Raw genomic sequence first — 17,108 nt, forward strand, 5'->3', positions numbered from 1 at the left:
AATGTATAAATAATTATTCTAATTTTAAAATTTAAAAAAATAATCTATAACGTAATGTATTTTAATTAAATTAGATCAATTTTAAAATTTATTATTTATATTGTTCAAAAAGATTATTAATTCCTAGTATAACTTATTGATGGTGACTGCCGCACCCAAGAATGCCAAGATTAACATTACTTAAGGCCTATGCATGCTTCTTTCATATTGGAGGGACGTGGAATTAATAATGAGTAGCGTTAGCAGGCCAATAATTTTTATGATTTATAGTTATTAAATAGTTATTAATAATATTTTTAATTGTGTAAAATTTTATTCAATGATACAGGATTATTCACTTTTTTTTTACTAATTACATACTAACTAAAATTTAATAAAATTGTTGACCCTAAATTTTTTCATTAATAGCTATATACTAAAATCTTAACGCATGTCGCGTGTTGAATTAAACTATAGGTGTTTGTTAAGAAGTCCTTTCAGAGTTGTTATATTACAAATAAAACATGCTAATAGAAAACATAAATTAGATTTTAATTTTTTAAGTTTTATATATATATATATATTAGAAAAAATAAAAATCTTTTTCTTTTATACTCTTAAAACAATTTTTTTAAGTACTCTTTAGTTAAATCCTTAAATTATTATTATTATTACTTTCACTAGTTTCCAATTAGTTTGTTTAGTAGAAGGAAGGTATTTATTTATTTTATTTTTCTTTCTCATTATTGGACAGGTTAATTAAACCAATAATTTGGCAAATTAATTGAACCAATAATAAATTTTATAATTAACTATTTTAATTTTTTTCAAGAAAAAATTATATTTTATAAATAATGATATTCTTTTTATTATAATATTTGATTCAACTTTGACCAAACTAGAACAAACTTCTAAATCTTTGAATCACTAATTTTTACTGACTTAATAATTGATCCGATTTTCAAAAGTTTGGTTTATTTAAGAGTTTGAACCTGTGCCCCCAACTACCCACATATCAGGACTTCTCTGATCTTCAGCTATGGCATGCAATAGCAGTGAAAATATTGGCAAACCAATCAGATGCAAAGGTTAAATTTATGTTTATGAAATATTTCTATGCAGACTACTTATGATCAATCTAAATATCTAATTTAACATGTCCTTGTTTGTTATTTTTGGAACAGCTGCAATATGCAGAAAAGCAGGTGAACCTCTTGTTATAGAGGAAATTGAGGTTGACCCACCAAAAGCTTGGGAGGTTCGGATCAAGATTCTACTCACTTCTCTGTGTCACACTGATGTAACCATCTGGAAAATAGACAACGTAAGCATATCTATTTTCATAAGATTTTCGTTAAATCACTAAAGGTGAAAAATCAGGTGCAGTCGATTTCACGTGAAGTTGATAGTTGAGAGCCATTAGATAAAAATTTAATCAAATCAATCAAATCATCTAACGACTCTCAGTTATCCACTTCACGTGAAGTTGACTGCACCTGAGTTTCTACCGTCACTAAATAACTTCCAATGAGTATCCCATACATATCTGTAATTTTCCTTCCCAGGTCAGTGCAGCAAAATTTCCAAGAATTTTCGGTCATGAAGCCGTAGGGTAACGTCTGATAAATTGAAATTGCAAGTCGCTTTAAAATTTTGATACCTTTATTTTTTTTTTGCTGTCATTTTTTTGTCAGTGTATTAAATTTTAATTATATTATACCGCTTTTTGTAACGGATACTTAAGAGTTGTGGAGAGCGTGGGGGAACACGTGAAAGAAATGAAAGAAGGAGACAGAGTAGTCCCTGTGTTCCTCGCGAACTGCGAGGAATGCAGGGACTGCAAGAGTTCTAAGAGCAACGAGTGCTCCAAATTCAGGAAGGAGCTTTTCAGTGTAATGCCGAGAGATGGAACGAGCAGATTCAGGGATATGAATGGAGAAACGGTGCACCATACCTTGTGTGTTTCGAGCTTCTCAGAGTACACAGTTGTGGATGTGGCTCATTTGGTCAACATTAGCCATTATCACCTTCCTCCTCACGAGGCTTGCTTGCTCAGTTGCGGTGTTTCAACAGGTTACAATTTAAAACTCAATTAGAGACATTAATTTTTCATTTGTTATATCCTATTAAGTATATAAAAAGTTGGGGTTAAAGTGTTTTCATATATATATATATATATGATTTCTGGTTTTTAATTTAGTATTTGACATTGTGTTTAAATGGTGATGCTTAACTTACTAAATAAAATAAAAAATTAATATTTAATTTAAAAATATAAAAATAAATAAATTTTAGATATTTAAAACTTATTATAAAAAATAAATTAAAAAAATTAGATACTGAGATATAAATATTATAGAAAGTTAATAATAATAATAATAAATAAATAGATAAGGTAATGGGAGGTCATAGAGGACTGAGGAGGGCTACAGTTGGAGAGGTTTGGAGTTGGAGGGGATGACGATGGATCATCATGATGGTCAGTGATTTCTCAGAGAGAAAAAGAGACATAACATAAAAGAAGAAATTTCAATACTCTTTTACTATATTAGTTTATTCCATCTCCATGTCAATGCAATAATATCTGTTTCGGTAACAAACTCAGATTTTTTGTTTTTTTGTTTTTTTTTTCTGAAAGCAAACTATTAGAATAAGAGGAATGTTAGGAGTTAGTAACTTTTGTGTTTTGTAACCATTAATTGACCATCAATAATGTTTTTAATGGTGTGAGATTACATCTAATAGTGAGAGATCACTCACCTTTTTTTTATGATTAAGTACTGACCACAAAATATAAAAATTACTGACCTCCTAGACTTTTTTTTAGAATAAATTAAACTTATCTCTTACTTTAGTCTTTGAAAAATATATACGGTACTTGTATTTTTTTAATATATTTTAAAGTATGATTTTTTTTAAATAGTGTATATTTATTGATTTTTTTCTTCATATTCACTTTTAATATTGTTTGATTTATGTAGATAATCTTATTTAATGGGATAAGATTTTACTTCTGTTGTTGTAAATTCATTGTCACATCTAAGAGTAAAAAATATAAAAATAAAGACAATTCATAGAAGAAGAAAAAATGAAATTTTGTTGCAGGGTTGGGAGCGGCATGGAAAGTGGCCGACGTGGAAGAAGGGTCGACAGTGGCTATTTTTGGGCTAGGAGCTGTAGGCCTTGCGGTAAGTTACCAGAAATAACGTTAGTTTAATTGTTTAAACCAATTTGAGTTTCTCTAACTATAGTTATCATGACCGAATCACTAATTAATAAAAAAGATTTTTATTTTTATTTTTTTAATAATTAATAGAATACATATCTTATTTTTAATTTTATAAATGAAACTAGAAATAAATAAAAAAGAATCTATTTTCCTAATTAATTTGATTATACAATTAAATTATTAGATTACTAATTCAACTGATAAATTATAAATTAAACTAATTGATTTAATTATAATTAAATATAAATATAAAAAACAAAAAATAAGCCTTCATTTATATTTAATTTAATTAAATTATGTATAAATTATAATATAATCTATATTTTTATATATATGTAATATATAAGATATTTATAATAACTATGAATATATATATAAAGTATATAACAAATAAAAATGTTTCTGTGGCAATCAAATGCGTTTATATCATGTATATCATTATAAATGCTATATACATCAAATAGTTATTTGGTTTGGTGACAAAATCACATGGTAAAAGCCTTTTTGAAAGATTAATTATTTTATTGTTGGTACTCCTAAGGTGATCCACAAGTTGGAGGTCTATTGATGGAGGCGCAGGTCTAGTGTTTGACTACATTTGGTTTGATACGAACCGTTTGGTTTTTAGCGAGTTTGATTATTATTAATCGGATTAATTACAAAAACGATCTAGCTAGCAAATCGAATCGGTTGGACCACTAATTTATCAGTTTTTCGGTTAAATAGATCAATTTAGTCCAATTTTAATACTTATGGCTCTAGTTATTAGTTTACTAGTTTATTTATTAGAGTTCGAATATCACCTTGTACATGTACTAATTTATTAGTTAAAAACAAATTCTTAAATGAATAGAGAGATACCATAGATAATAAAAAAATATTAAATTACATATTAAAAAAAGACATCGGTTTTTAAATTAATTATTTATATAAAATATATATTAAAAATAAATTAAATAATATATATAGTTATATTTAAATATATAATAACTGAGCATTAGTTTTTAGTATGTATATAATATGTTTGCAAAAAAAAATTATCCTTTAAAATATAGAAATTTTTTTTGTTTTTTTCCCCTATGCATAGATGATAATAAAAGTACAAGACTAAAAATTAATTTTCATATAAACTATCAAAATTTTTTAATATCAGATCAATTTTAGTGACTTAAACTTTTGGCATCCCTTTATATAGAGAGCCTTTCATAATGTTTCTTCTAGTGAAGAATAATTATATATTAATCGGTTCCGCTACGTTACCAACATCATATCTGCCAACTTCTACCAACTCTTATTTATAATTGTATTTCATAGAAGTATGTTTGTGGATGTGTCTAATAAAAATGTCTTTTTTATAGCTGTGTTTAATAGAAGTGTCTTTATAGATATATTTTCTGGATGTGTCTCTTTATATATGTATTTAAAATATATTAATTATTAGACACATCTATAAACACACTTCCATGAAACACAATTATAAATAAGAGTTGGCAGAAGTTGGTAGATAATATGTTGGTACCCTATACTTTTCCTATATTAATATTTTTATACTACGTTATTTCTCCAAGTAAAAAAAAAAAAAAGATTTATCATTTTCTATCTGTTAGTCTAATTTCTTTTGGTCTCTAAACTTTAACTCGCGGCTTTTGGATGGCAACAGGTTGCTGTAGGAGCAAAGCAACGAGGAGCAACAAAGATCATAGGCGTGGATATTAATCATGAAAAATTTGAAATAGGTTTGGGATATATCTCATGTGTATTATTAGCTAGCTAGGCTGGTCTTTAATTTTGTTTCAACTTTAAATAATACACATTATTTTGATTAATACCATTACTGTGTGTTGTTTATACAGGAAAAAGATTTGGAATTACTGATTTTGTGAATCCCTCCACTTGTGAAGACAAGTCAGTGAGCGAGGTATCATGATGTTACTATAAAAGAATGTTAAGTGTATACTAACAATAATCACCATATATTTCGTAGCAATTTGAACTATGCATACAAAAATTATTGAACTTTGTATGCTGTGTCTGACATTTTTTGTTAGGTGATTAACGAAATGACAGATGGAGGTGCTGATTACTGCTTCGAGTGCATAGGGTTGGCTTCACTGATGGCAGAGGCTTTTAACAGTAGCCGGAATGTATATACGTTTATCTGATCTTGGAGTATTCATTGAGAAGAGAAAGAGAGGGACTTTTAGAGTTTTTTTTAATTATATTTGTGTATGATGTCAGGGTTGGGGGAAAACCGTGATATTAGGGGTGGAAATGCATGGTTCGCAAGTGACATTGAATCCTTATCTGTTGTCGAGCGGCAGAACAATCACAGGATCAATGTTTGGAGGTCTCAAACCCAAATCTGATATCCCCCTCCTTGCTAACAAGTACTTGGACAGAGTAAGTGCAGTTATATGACCAAAAAAATTTATTATTTTGGATTAACACTTAAATAGTAGTAGTTTATATTTATATTTATAAGAATTTATATATATAAAATATATAGTTTGTAGAATAAATTATTATTTGTATCCATGAAAGATATAAACGTTGACAAATGTATCCATATAAAAATAAACGACAATTGTACCTAAAAAGATAGCTTTCGTGTGTCAAAAATACCCTAACGGACCAATTGTATAACCAACATCCGGATACTTTTGGCACACAGAAGTTATGGGTATCTGTATCTGTCAGTATTTGTATCTTTTATGGGTACAAATGATAATTTATTCATAATTTGTACTTATATTTACTAAAATTTATACATAAGAATCAATATAATTTATATCTATATTTACTATAATTTTTACACATAAATTAGTATATTAACTACGAGAAATGTTAGAGGGCCAGCAATTTTGGTGTTTTGTAACCATCCATCAATAGTGTTTTTAATGGTGTGAGATTATATCTAATAGTGAAAAATCATTTATTTTTGTTTTGATGGTTAAGTAATGGCTAGAAAACATAAAAGTTGCTCGCCCTAGACTTTTTCTATAACTAATTACTGACTAAGATTATTAAAAATGGTTCGCTCTAAAGTTTTCTGAATATATTAATACTAAAATATCATATGGGTATATTAGCAAAATGTTTTTTATGGTGGCATATTCTGTGATTATAGGAATTTAGCTTGGAGGGATTCATAACGCACGAGGTGGCCTTCAAGGACATTAACAAAGCTTTTGACTATCTCCACCAAGGAAAGAGCCTCCGCTGCATTATAAAGATGGATCCTTAACTACTACTTCTACTGCTACATTTCATTGTAATTCTATTTCATATCCCTAAAAAATTATCGTATTCTCTTAAAAGTATTTATCGGAATAACAATATGATGCATGATTGACATATTTGATAAATGTATCCTATGCAATTGGTTTCTTGTGCAATGTTTTAGTGCGATTGGTTTAAGGAATTTTAATTTATTTTTAAAAATTATTTATTGAAATGTATTACTTTTATATTTGTTTGAATTTTTTAAAAGCTTAATTACTGTATTTATTCTTATAGTTTTATTAAATTTATAATTAGATTTTTATATTTTTTTTAATTAGGTCTTTACATTGCTTTTAATCTTGTAATTAGATTTTTTTATGTGAAAAATATTAATATTTAACAGAATATTTCTTCCAAAAAATATGTAGTCAAAGATCTAGTTAGATTTTTTATTATGGATACTTTCAATTTGCGGATAAATATTTAATTATCTCTAATATTTTTTACTAAGAATCACACTACAAAATTAAAAGTAGTGTAAGGACTCGATTAAAAGAAAAAAAAAGTAAATAAACCTAATTACAAATTTAGTAAAATTATAAAGATCAATAAAATAATTAATTTTTTTTTAAATTTAAATTTTAGGAATAATTTTTTTTATATATAGTATTAATTTTTTCTATTAAAAAGTGAGTATTTGATATTTTCAGGTTAAGTGAATGAAAGTTAGTATATACAATTATTATATATTCTAACTATTATATATTTTGTTAAAGAATTGATCACCCCTTCTTTTATTGATATTGGGATTATTTTATAACCAAAGATTGTATAATAAAATAAATGTATCTTAATTTATTCTTTGAGATGTGAAAAACAATTTCTAACTATTTATTGTACTAAAAAAAGAAATTTTATATAATATTTGAGTATAATATTCTTAGACATAATATTCATGATAATATAACCTTTTAAAATATATTTTTTAACTTTGAAATAATACATTATTTCAAGCACAGTCTATTATTACTCTTCACTGCTTAAGGATTAAATCTGAGATATTAACTAACTAAAAAGTACATTTTATGACTTTAGTAAATGATGTATTCTTACAAAAGTTTTATTATAAAATACGGCATTGTATTTTTTTTTAGTTGTCCACGGTATCCCCAACCCGACAGGTCAAGAACTAATCCATCGCGGATCGGAGCTTCATTTAAAAGTCTGTCGCTGGCCAACGGGTTGCTGCATGCACAAGGCGGTATTGTATTTGAATACAAACAAATGTGACTAATTAGCTAATGAATTATAGTTCAAATGGCACAGTCTCCCTATACTCAATTAAAAGATTGTGAATTTGAGTCTCCTATTTTTGGTAAAAAAAAATATGACTAATTAAAACTTACGGCCATCAATAATTGTTTTTTTGTGACGTTGTCCATCTATAATTTACTACTAAAAGTTGTATATAAAACACATCTCTGTCATTTTATATTCAACACATTTCTATCATTTTATAATATATCATCAGTTATATTTGGGTTTCTTCATTAAAAAAACTTTTTTATATTTCTAGAATTTGAACACAAAATATAACTCTTTTTGTATATCAAAAGTGGATTATTAGTTGAAAAAAAATTCGAGTAAACAAAATTTATTATTTTTAGTTATTAGTTAATTTTTTCAATTTAATAACTTAAGAATATATTTTTAGTCTATGTTTTTAAATATTAATAACTAACTACATTTATAATTTTAAAAATCGAATTGAACTGACCAATTTAATCAGGTTAATCGAGAACCGATCATTCGATTAGTCCGAATGACAATGAAAATGATAGTTATTAAATTCGGACCGAATTGGTCGGTTCAATAAAAAATTCAATAAACCAAATTTTTAACCAATTTAAAATAACGTAAACCGATTTAAAGTGCAAACTAAACCGGACTGCCCGTACCAATTTCAAAAAATTGGCGTCACTAGAGTTGCAAGGACTCCAACCAGCAGGCTAAGATGTTCTTTAGTTAGTATACGTGCCTTTTTATAAATATATTATAATTTATTAGATATATTCTAATTAATAATTTTATCTTATTAACTCTTTTTAGTCATGTAAAATTTAAAATCTCTTTATCCTTTTGTCTTTTTATTCTAATAAGTAGTTTTATATTTAATTTAATTGAATTTTTTATTTTATATTTACTCACTTAAATTAATTAATTTTTTAATTTTACATAATTATTAAAAGAAAACATTAAATATTGTTAAATATCTCTAAATTAAATGATAAACAAAAAAATTTTATTAATCATATCATATTTTTATTATTGATAATTATATAATATTTATTAATATTAACTTTTTGCAACATATATTTTATTAATATAATTAATTAATAAATTATTAAAATCTTAAAATAAGTTAATTTAATATAAAAAAATTATTATAAAAATAAATTAATTTTTTATATAATTATTTAATTATTACCGGATCAATTGGTTCAATCTGTAACCCAACGGTTGAATCAGTGACCCGATAACCCAGTAGCTTGATCGGGTTAATTATCGGTTCGATTTTAACAACTATGATGAAAATCACTTAGCAAAAAAATCGGTCTAAGAACCAGATGAACCAATAGTTAATAGTCAGAATTGACCGGGTATTTTTTAGGTTATTGGTTCGGTGGTATACCCTCAAAATAGCATCGTTTTGAATTAAGAAAAAAAAAAAAACAGAAATGCCCAGTACCCATCCCACACCCCTCTTTCTCTCCGAAGAAGAGGTAAATACCAAATTAGTACCCGAAAGATTCTGACGTCGACAAAATGATACCTAATCTTTTATTTTTGACAAAATGATCCCCAAAAGATTTTAAAATTTGATAGAAGTGACCAACTTTCAATTGAGTTACCTGGAGTTAAGATTTAAGGATGACGTGTCAGTTAACAATTTTCATAATTATAAAATTTACCACTTTTAAATTTTATAATTTTAAAAACACCCCAATTTCAATTTTTTAAAACCCTAATCCCTTTCTTCTGAAACCCTCGTCTCTTCCTCAGCATCCTCCTCAAATTTTCTTCTTCTTCCCTAATAAACTCCTCTTCATTTTCGTTCATCACCGCCTCTACCTTCCTCCTCCTTCTTCCTCCGACCAACCTCCGACTCTGCCTTACTACAACAGCGCCGCCCTCCTCCTTCCTCCTTCTTCTCTCTCTTCTAACCAAAGATGCTTATCTGAGACTCAACCCCTTCTTCTCAAGACTCAACCTCTTTTTCATTTCTCTTTTTTTTTCTTGACCCAGTGGTTGTGATGCTACTATGGTTGTTGAGCTCATGATGGGTGGTTATAGAAACGACAGCAACAGCAACGGATTCGCCACTTCCAAGGCTGAAGATAACGCCGTCCAAGAAGTGGCATCTCTCTCAGACTCAGCCCCAACACTTTAACACTTCTTCTTATTCTTTGTCAATCAAGACAATTTTACATATATTCAGTAAGATATTTTTAGCAAAAATAGTAGCAGCAAAACTAACAAAATCCCATCAATTCTTCACTCAGAATGTTCGCATTTTCATTATCATTATCATCCAAAAAAATTGATGTCTTGATAGCGTAGTTCAACTCACTTTCAATCTCTTGATCCACCCCAAAAGAAATCAGATTTTCATTGTCAACTTGCCTGCACTCTCAATTTTCATAAGCATCTTGTCTAAAATATTTGATGTATCCTTCTTAGCTGTCTTACTTGATGTCTCTCCAGTAAAAAAAGAGAAGAAAAAAAGATATTAGAATTTTTTAAAAATGATGATGATTGAGAAGAAGAGATGAGAGTTTCAGAGGAAGGGAATTAGGATTTTTTAAAAATCAAAATTGGGGTATTTTTAAAATGATAAAAATTAAAATTTGTAAATTTTGTAATTATGAAAATTGTTAATTGACACGTCACCTTTAAACCTTAACTCAAGGTAACTTAATTGAAGGTTGGTCATTTTCGTCAAATTTTGAAATCTTTCAGGGATCATTTTGTCAATAACAAAGATCAGGTACCATTTTATCAGCGTCAGAATTTTTCGAGTACCGATTTGGTATTTACCTCCTCCGAAGAATGAAGATCAAAGAACCCTAGTCGGCTAGTCCTCGAACCTCCTTCGAAGTTCGATCGCAGCCCGCAGCCACCATCCCTCTTCAAAGTCATCGCCGAACTCTTCTTCTCCGGTAGAGGGTGCTATCGCCGCCGGCAGAGACAGACCGTTGGTGCCGCGTCGCGTGTGGAAGCTCTCTCTCTCTCTCTCTCTCTCTCTCTCTCTCTCTCTCTCTCTCTCTCTCTCTCTCTCTCTCTCTCTCTCTCTCTCTCTCTCTCAACGTCCCTCTTCTCGCTCTCTCTCGCTCTCTGTCCGAGCTCACTTCGGTTCCTCCGTCGCCGTCAGTTCCCATTCTTCCGTCGTCGTTACTTCCCTTTCTCCCTCGCCGCCGGTAAGCACTGCTGCTTGAAAATTTTTTTACTTGTTTTGTACTTTTGTTAATAATACTGAGTTGCTGACTTTGTTAATAATACTGGATTTACTGACTTTGTTAATAATACTGGATTTACTGATTGTCTGATTCTGAATTGCTGAGTTAATAATAGTTAATACTAATTTTGTTAATTTTTGCTTGTTCTGAATTACTGATTTTCTGAAATAATGATTAAATTGAATGATTCTATTGAACTTTTCTTGATACTTAAATGATACACAATTATTAAGATTGTTGCTTTTTAACTTTGTTGAATTTGTGATTCACTGAGATAAAATTTTATTTGTATTCCTTTTTTTTTCTGAAGCACAACAAATCTTTCATTTTAGGGCTCCAACATTTTGACTTTGTAAACAACGATAATGGAATATTACGTGTTAGAAGTTAGCTTTTGCTCTTTCATATTTGTTAAAGGCTAATATTTATATTATCCTTCTAAATGTTTATTCCATTTTTGAATTGCTACATCAGAATATATCTTTTGTTTATTAAATCTACGGGTCCTGTAATAGAAGATATATTTTATATAATTGAATGTGCGTGTGCTTTGATGAAGATATTTATGCTTGTGATAGATCAGAATAGAAGTGTTTTTATTTCTGCAATCTCACTTTTTTTATTGGGTTGTCTAACACCTCAAGCCTGAGATATAGTTGTTCAATTCTAGACTCTAACCACCTTAAGCTTTTTTGTTACTGGAACAATGAAGAGAGTTTTTCAAAATACATGCATTTATATCACTATATGTAACTATCGAAAAAAACCAGGGGTTGATTGTTGTTTTTGCTCTACTTCAATTATTGTTAATTGTTGTTAACTTTCTTAATTAATTTTGTAATATTGTTCTGATTATGAGATAATTTCTTAGTTGTTGGTTTGTTGATTAGAAACTAATTAAAAAATTTTTATTTTAAAGATGCATTATGCATTTTGAAATTTTATATTGAATTTTTAATATTTTTATTTTATATTTAATTAAATCGGTTCAACTATGATTCGATTTTGATTAGACTATTAAATCATTAAACTAATCATCTGGATTGATTCATTAACTGTTTCGGTTCTAATAATCTATTGGCAAAAAATAACTTCTGTTAGTCCTCTAACATTTTTCAATTAATAAAAATGAGCTTCATTAATTTATTTCCAAATACACTTAATTATTTATGAGTTTTGATATTAGTAAATTCTTTTAGGATTTCCCACAGAAATTTCAAAAGACTAATGACCTTTGGCCAATAATTGATTAACAGAACAAAATAATCAAATATACATATACAAATCATTATATTTTACACCTGATATAAGTGTTGACTATATGTTTTATTTTTGTTTTTTTTTAAATTTAACCAGCTAAGAATGGAGACGAGGTCACTTTTTAATTTGAATATGGAAGAAAAAATGGTGTTGGACTCAGATGTGGGGAATACAGGTACTTCACAGTCATGTGGTGTCAGTGAATAGAACTCGGACCATGTGAGTTCTTCCTTTCATAAAAAAATTGATAACAATAAACAACTCGGAGGGTCCGTTTTCTAGCTTCCGAAATTCATATTTGCCTAACCACAAGTCGGACCATGCGATTTATTAAGCAAAATTTTAAAATCAAACAACTCGCATGGTCCGATTTGTGTACTCTGAATTTTTTCAAAATTTTTTAACACAATTCGGACCCTCCGATTTGTGTACTCTGAATTTTTTTAACTTTTTAAACACAAATCGGAGGGTCCAATTTGTGTACTCCCACAATTTTAAAAAACACCAAAAATTACCATGTTAAAGTATATCACTCATTTTATTTCCTATCAAAATTTTTTACCCGACGACAGTTAGGCTAACGACAAAATTTATTATAAAAATCAAGTTCTTCTGAAATAAGAAAGTTAATAAAATAAAAACAAATAACAATTTAGTTACTCTCAAATTAAAATAATAAAAAATTACATATAATAAAAATTATAAATTTAATGATAATTAACTTATTATTTACAATTCTTCTCACATCTTTTTCCTTGTTATCAGTGCGACAAACAACTAACATTTTTGGTTGGATAAAATTGGGTGGGAGCTTCTGACCCAGACACAAGACTCGATGAAGATGAGTTGTTTGAACGGGACAACCATCTCACTCTCATGCCTCAAACTCGCTTTCCCTTCTTACTCTTCTTCCTTCCAGAACCTTCCATTTTGCCGCACCATCAAGCCTCTCTCCGCTGCACTCCAAACATCTCCCGCCACTTCACCATCAACCACCAAGGCCGAGGACCAAGGTGCGAGGTCTCACTGGAAGGCCGCAATAGACTTCAAGTGGATAAAGGATAACAAGGAAGCTGTTGCTGCCAACATTCGCAACCGTAACTCCGATGCTGATTTGGAACTTGTCCTTCAACTCTATGACCACTTCTTTAATCTTCAGAAGGTCACTCTTATTTCTTCATTCTCCATTATAATAATTTCCCCAAATTCATGTGTTTTGAAATGCCTGTTATTTCCAAGATTTACCATGCTTAATCATGTTATAGTGTCATCTAATTAGATTAATGCAAATACATAGGAAGGGGGAAGAAAAAAGGACTTTATGTTCCCAATTGCTCAGCTAATTGGTTTCCAGAAAGCAGGAAGTTGAGAGAGTGCGCGGAGAAAGAAATGCGGTAGCAAACAAGATGAAAGGGAAAATGGAACAATCTGAGCGTCAAAGACTAATTGAGGAAGGTGCTCTTGGCACCCAACTACCTTTGCTCTGCCTTTTAGGTCAATTCCTTAAGACACTCGCATTTTGCATGCAGGAAAGAATTTGAAGGAAGGACTCATTGCTTTGGAAGAAGACCTGCTCAAGCTTAATGACAAACTTCAACTCGAAGCGCAGCGTATACCAAACATGACTCATCCAAATGTTCCAATAGGTGGAGAGGATAGTTCTATGACAAGGAAGCTGGTATTTGGTTACTACAGTTCCTAAAAACTTAGCTTGTTAGTGGATCAATTTTTCTCAAAATGTTAATGGATCATCTTACTTCTTAGGTTGGCAGTGCTCCAGAATTTAGTTTCCCTGTCAAGGATCATCTTGAACTAGGAAAGGAACTTTGCCTTTTCGATTTCGACACAGCTGCAGAGGTATGCCTTGGTTAACATAAGGCATTTCGTTAGCTATTATTTGCAACAGGTGAAGGTGAAACCTTACATAGCGGACACGATTAGGTGTTGGAATCTATTTACTTGGACCTTAGTACACTTGTTTTTCTAGGAAATGCAGGCATGCCTTTGAGGCTACATATTATCTCATGGGAAAGTAACCAGAGGTGATTCCATATATGATTTTAGAAGACCACCTTAGTTTTTTCCATACTAGTTATTCTATGTGATTGTTAGAAGACCTCATTTCAAGTGCTCCTCTATGATAGTTTATTTCTTATCTTCTATTGTAAACTTCGCATTGACATGGAAGTTTGGGTCTTGGAAAAACAAGAAACAAATATATTCTGACTTCAGTTGTATGTGAGATGCATCTAATATGCTGTTTCACAGGTCAGTGGGTCAAAGTTCTACTACTTGAAAAATGATGCAGTTTTGTTAGAGATGGCCCTTGTGAATTGGACACTCTCAGAAGTGATGAAGAAAGGCTTTACTCCATTAACAACGCCTGAACTTGTACGGTCCTCTGTTGTTGAAAAATGTGGCTTCCAACCTCGTGGAAAAAATACACAGGTTTGTTAGTGTCTACTTCACAGAAGTCTGCTTCTTTCTTATAGTTGCATTGTTTGAGTTCACGAGAATGGACATAAGAAAAACAGCTGATGACAAATGTGTCATGGCAATGACAACCAATTTGACAGAGTCAGACAGTTTATAGGCTCTCAGAAAACATGTTTAATTTAGTCATTTCATCTTTATCTTGTATTTTGTTAAGCATGGGACTTATAACTTGGTTGGCGTAATAATGATAATCACAATCAGGTCCAACCTTGTTATGCAGCAAAGACTTAAAATGACCATTGAGTTTTCCCCCAAGAGTCTATTTTTCATGTTTATATTCTTCTGGTTGAGGTTCATAGCTTCTTTTGATGTTTCATTTTCATGCCAAAATTATACAGGTTTATTCCATAGAAGATAGTGACCAATGCCTCATCGGCACTGCAGAGATACCTGTTGGGGGTCTTCATATGGATTCTATACTTGCTGAAACTTTGTTACCCCTGAAATATGTAGCATTTTCTCATTGCTTCCGTACTGAGGCTGGTGCCGCTGGCAGTGCAACAAGGTAATTTTGATTGTAGAGCTGATTGGGTGTAGCGAGGCAATTTAAAGATTATTAGTAACTTTTTATTCTAAAATTTCTAGTTATAATTAAAACTGAGCAGGGGTCTTTATCGAGTTCACCAGTTCAGCAAGGTTGAAATGTTTATTTTCTGCCGCCCAGAAGAGAGTGAACATTATCATGAAGAGCTTATTAAAATTGAAGAAGACATGTTCTCATCCCTTGGGTTACATTTTAAGTAAGGGTTACCACTTATGCCGAAGTACATCCTTTTTAAATTTTAACCATGATTTGATTACTATATTTGGTATGATTCTGTGTTTCTGCAGAACTTTAGATATGGCTTCCGAAGATTTAGGTGCACCTGCTTACCGTAAATTTGATGTGGAGGCATGGATGCCTGGCTTAGAACGGTTTGGTGAGGTACTGCAAATATATCTTCTATCTGATAGGCTCATGCTGCGTAATCTTTTTTGCCTCTTTGGTCTAAGGTTACTGCTTTTCCAATTTTCATATTGGAAAATTATCTAAATAGCCGCAATGGTTGGTTGCACTAAGGGAACTGCTTGTTTTGGTGAAGAAAATGTTAATGATGTAGTGAAGCAGATATACATTGTGTTTCTTTTGATGTAATCTGTTGAGCCTTCTTTTTTTACACCTCCTGTATGATATTATGACAGATTTCAAGTGCATCAAATTGCACAGACTATCAGAGTCGTAGGTTGGGAATCCGGTATCGCCCGTCCGAAGCACCGGTTGCAAGCCCAAAAAAGTCTAAAAGCAATCTGGCTCCACCACAGTTTGTTCACACGCTAAATGCAACAGCTTGCGCAGTACCACGGATGATAATATGCTTGCTTGAGAATTACCAGCAAGAAGATGGATCCATCCATATCCCTGAGCCTTTGAGGCCCTTCATGGGTGGGCGCAGTGTTATCTCTAGAAAATTGTGATACAAGGGATCGGAGCCTTCGCATCATTTGAAGGACTTTTGCTGTTGCGGCTTTAGATTGTGGTGGTAGATGAGTTCAATCAACTTTATCTATGGAAGTTGGCAAAAATTAAGTGGTTGGTTCCTGATACGTATGAAACTTAGTGATATATCTGTGAAATATAAGTTTTTGTTTAGTGTAGGCACATATATTTCAACACAATATTGCATACTAAAAAATTATCAATGACAACAATAGTCCTGATGCATTGATCTAACCCCCTTTTTCTATTTAATTTAAAGAGTTCAGGGTTTTTTTCTTTTTGTTTTGGTCTTGAAGAGTTGAGGTTAAGAAGTGTTTTCAGAAGGTTGGATCATTTACATTATAGCCTTTGGACAGAGGATCCTGAAGAATTGGAAAGGAGCAGGCAAAAATCATGCATATATTAATAAGTAATATAGAAAGGAAGGAGTAGAAGAATACTCTCTGAAAATTAACTTACTATTAAACTTAAAAAAAAGAAAAAGTATAGGATACCAACATATTATCTGCCAACTTCTGCAAACTCTTATTTATAATTGTGTTTCATGGAAGTGTGTTTATAGATGTGTCTAATAATTAATATATTTTAAATACATATATAAAGAGACACATCCAGAAAATATATCTATAAAGACACTTCTATTAAACACAGCTATAAAAAAGACATTTTTATTAGACACATCCACGAACACACTTCCATAAAACACAATTATAAATAAGAGTTGGCAGAAGTTGGTAGATATGCTGTTGGTAACGTAGCGGAACCATAAAAAAAAATATATCTTAAATTCTAAACTTAAATTTGAACTATTTATATAAAATATAATACACAACAACAAAGTTTTATTTCATTAGGTGTGATGGTAACATAGATCAATCAAACGGTATCATTAAATCTGATATAAAATATAATAAAGAATTAAGATCTG

At 30.3% G+C, this 17,108-nt stretch overlaps 2 protein-coding genes across 2 annotated transcripts; both read left to right on the forward strand.

Annotated features, from left to right (window-relative positions):
* The first annotated feature begins 930 nt into the window (after positions 1 to 930).
* LOC107606167 (alcohol dehydrogenase-like 2) lies at positions 931 to 6,603 on the forward strand. Its single transcript, XM_016308169.3, has 10 exons — positions 931 to 1,067; positions 1,164 to 1,303; positions 1,545 to 1,591; positions 1,724 to 2,052; positions 3,085 to 3,167; positions 4,869 to 4,944; positions 5,062 to 5,126; positions 5,257 to 5,352; positions 5,447 to 5,608; positions 6,336 to 6,603. The coding sequence occupies exons 1-10, from the start codon at positions 1,019 to 1,021 to the stop codon at positions 6,450 to 6,452; spliced, it is 1,164 nt and encodes a 387-aa protein (XP_016163655.1). The 5' UTR covers positions 931 to 1,018; the 3' UTR covers positions 6,453 to 6,603.
* A 6,332-nt stretch (positions 6,604 to 12,935) lies between these two features.
* On the forward strand, positions 12,936 to 16,414 carry LOC107606166 (serine--tRNA ligase, chloroplastic/mitochondrial). The gene is made up of 9 exons (XM_016308167.3): positions 12,936 to 13,369; positions 13,569 to 13,662; positions 13,737 to 13,885; positions 13,972 to 14,064; positions 14,476 to 14,655; positions 15,042 to 15,208; positions 15,309 to 15,443; positions 15,535 to 15,628; positions 15,886 to 16,414. Exons 1-9 carry the CDS (start codon positions 13,043 to 13,045, stop codon positions 16,156 to 16,158), a joined length of 1,512 nt encoding a protein of 503 aa, XP_016163653.1. The 5' UTR covers positions 12,936 to 13,042; the 3' UTR covers positions 16,159 to 16,414.
* Positions 16,415 to 17,108: the final 694 nt, after the last annotated feature.

Source organism: Arachis ipaensis, chromosome B7 (assembly GCF_059453495.1).
Source record: "Arachis ipaensis isolate K30076 ecotype BB chromosome B7, ASM5945349v1, whole genome shotgun sequence".
NCBI classification, from domain to species: domain Eukaryota; kingdom Viridiplantae; phylum Streptophyta; class Magnoliopsida; order Fabales; family Fabaceae; genus Arachis; species Arachis ipaensis.

Bases quoted from the DNA above. Each gene is read 5' to 3' on its own strand.
- LOC107606166 (XM_016308167.3), top strand. From the start codon at position 13,043: ATGAAGATGAGTTGTTTGAACGGGACAACCATCTCACTCTCATGCCTC. The intron at 15,209-15,308 runs GTAATTTTGATT...AAAACTGAGCAG, and splicing joins GCCGCTGGCAGTGCAACAAG to GGGTCTTTATCGAGTTCACC. The intron at 15,629-15,885 runs GTACTGCAAATA...ATATTATGACAG, and splicing joins GCTTAGAACGGTTTGGTGAG to ATTTCAAGTGCATCAAATTG.
- LOC107606167 (XM_016308169.3), top strand. From the start codon at position 1,019: ATGGCATGCAATAGCAGTGAAAATATTGGCAAACCAATCAGATGCAAA. The intron at 4,945-5,061 runs GTTTGGGATATA...TTGTTTATACAG, and splicing joins TCATGAAAAATTTGAAATAG to GAAAAAGATTTGGAATTACT. The intron at 5,127-5,256 runs GTATCATGATGT...ATTTTTTGTTAG, and splicing joins AAGACAAGTCAGTGAGCGAG to GTGATTAACGAAATGACAGA.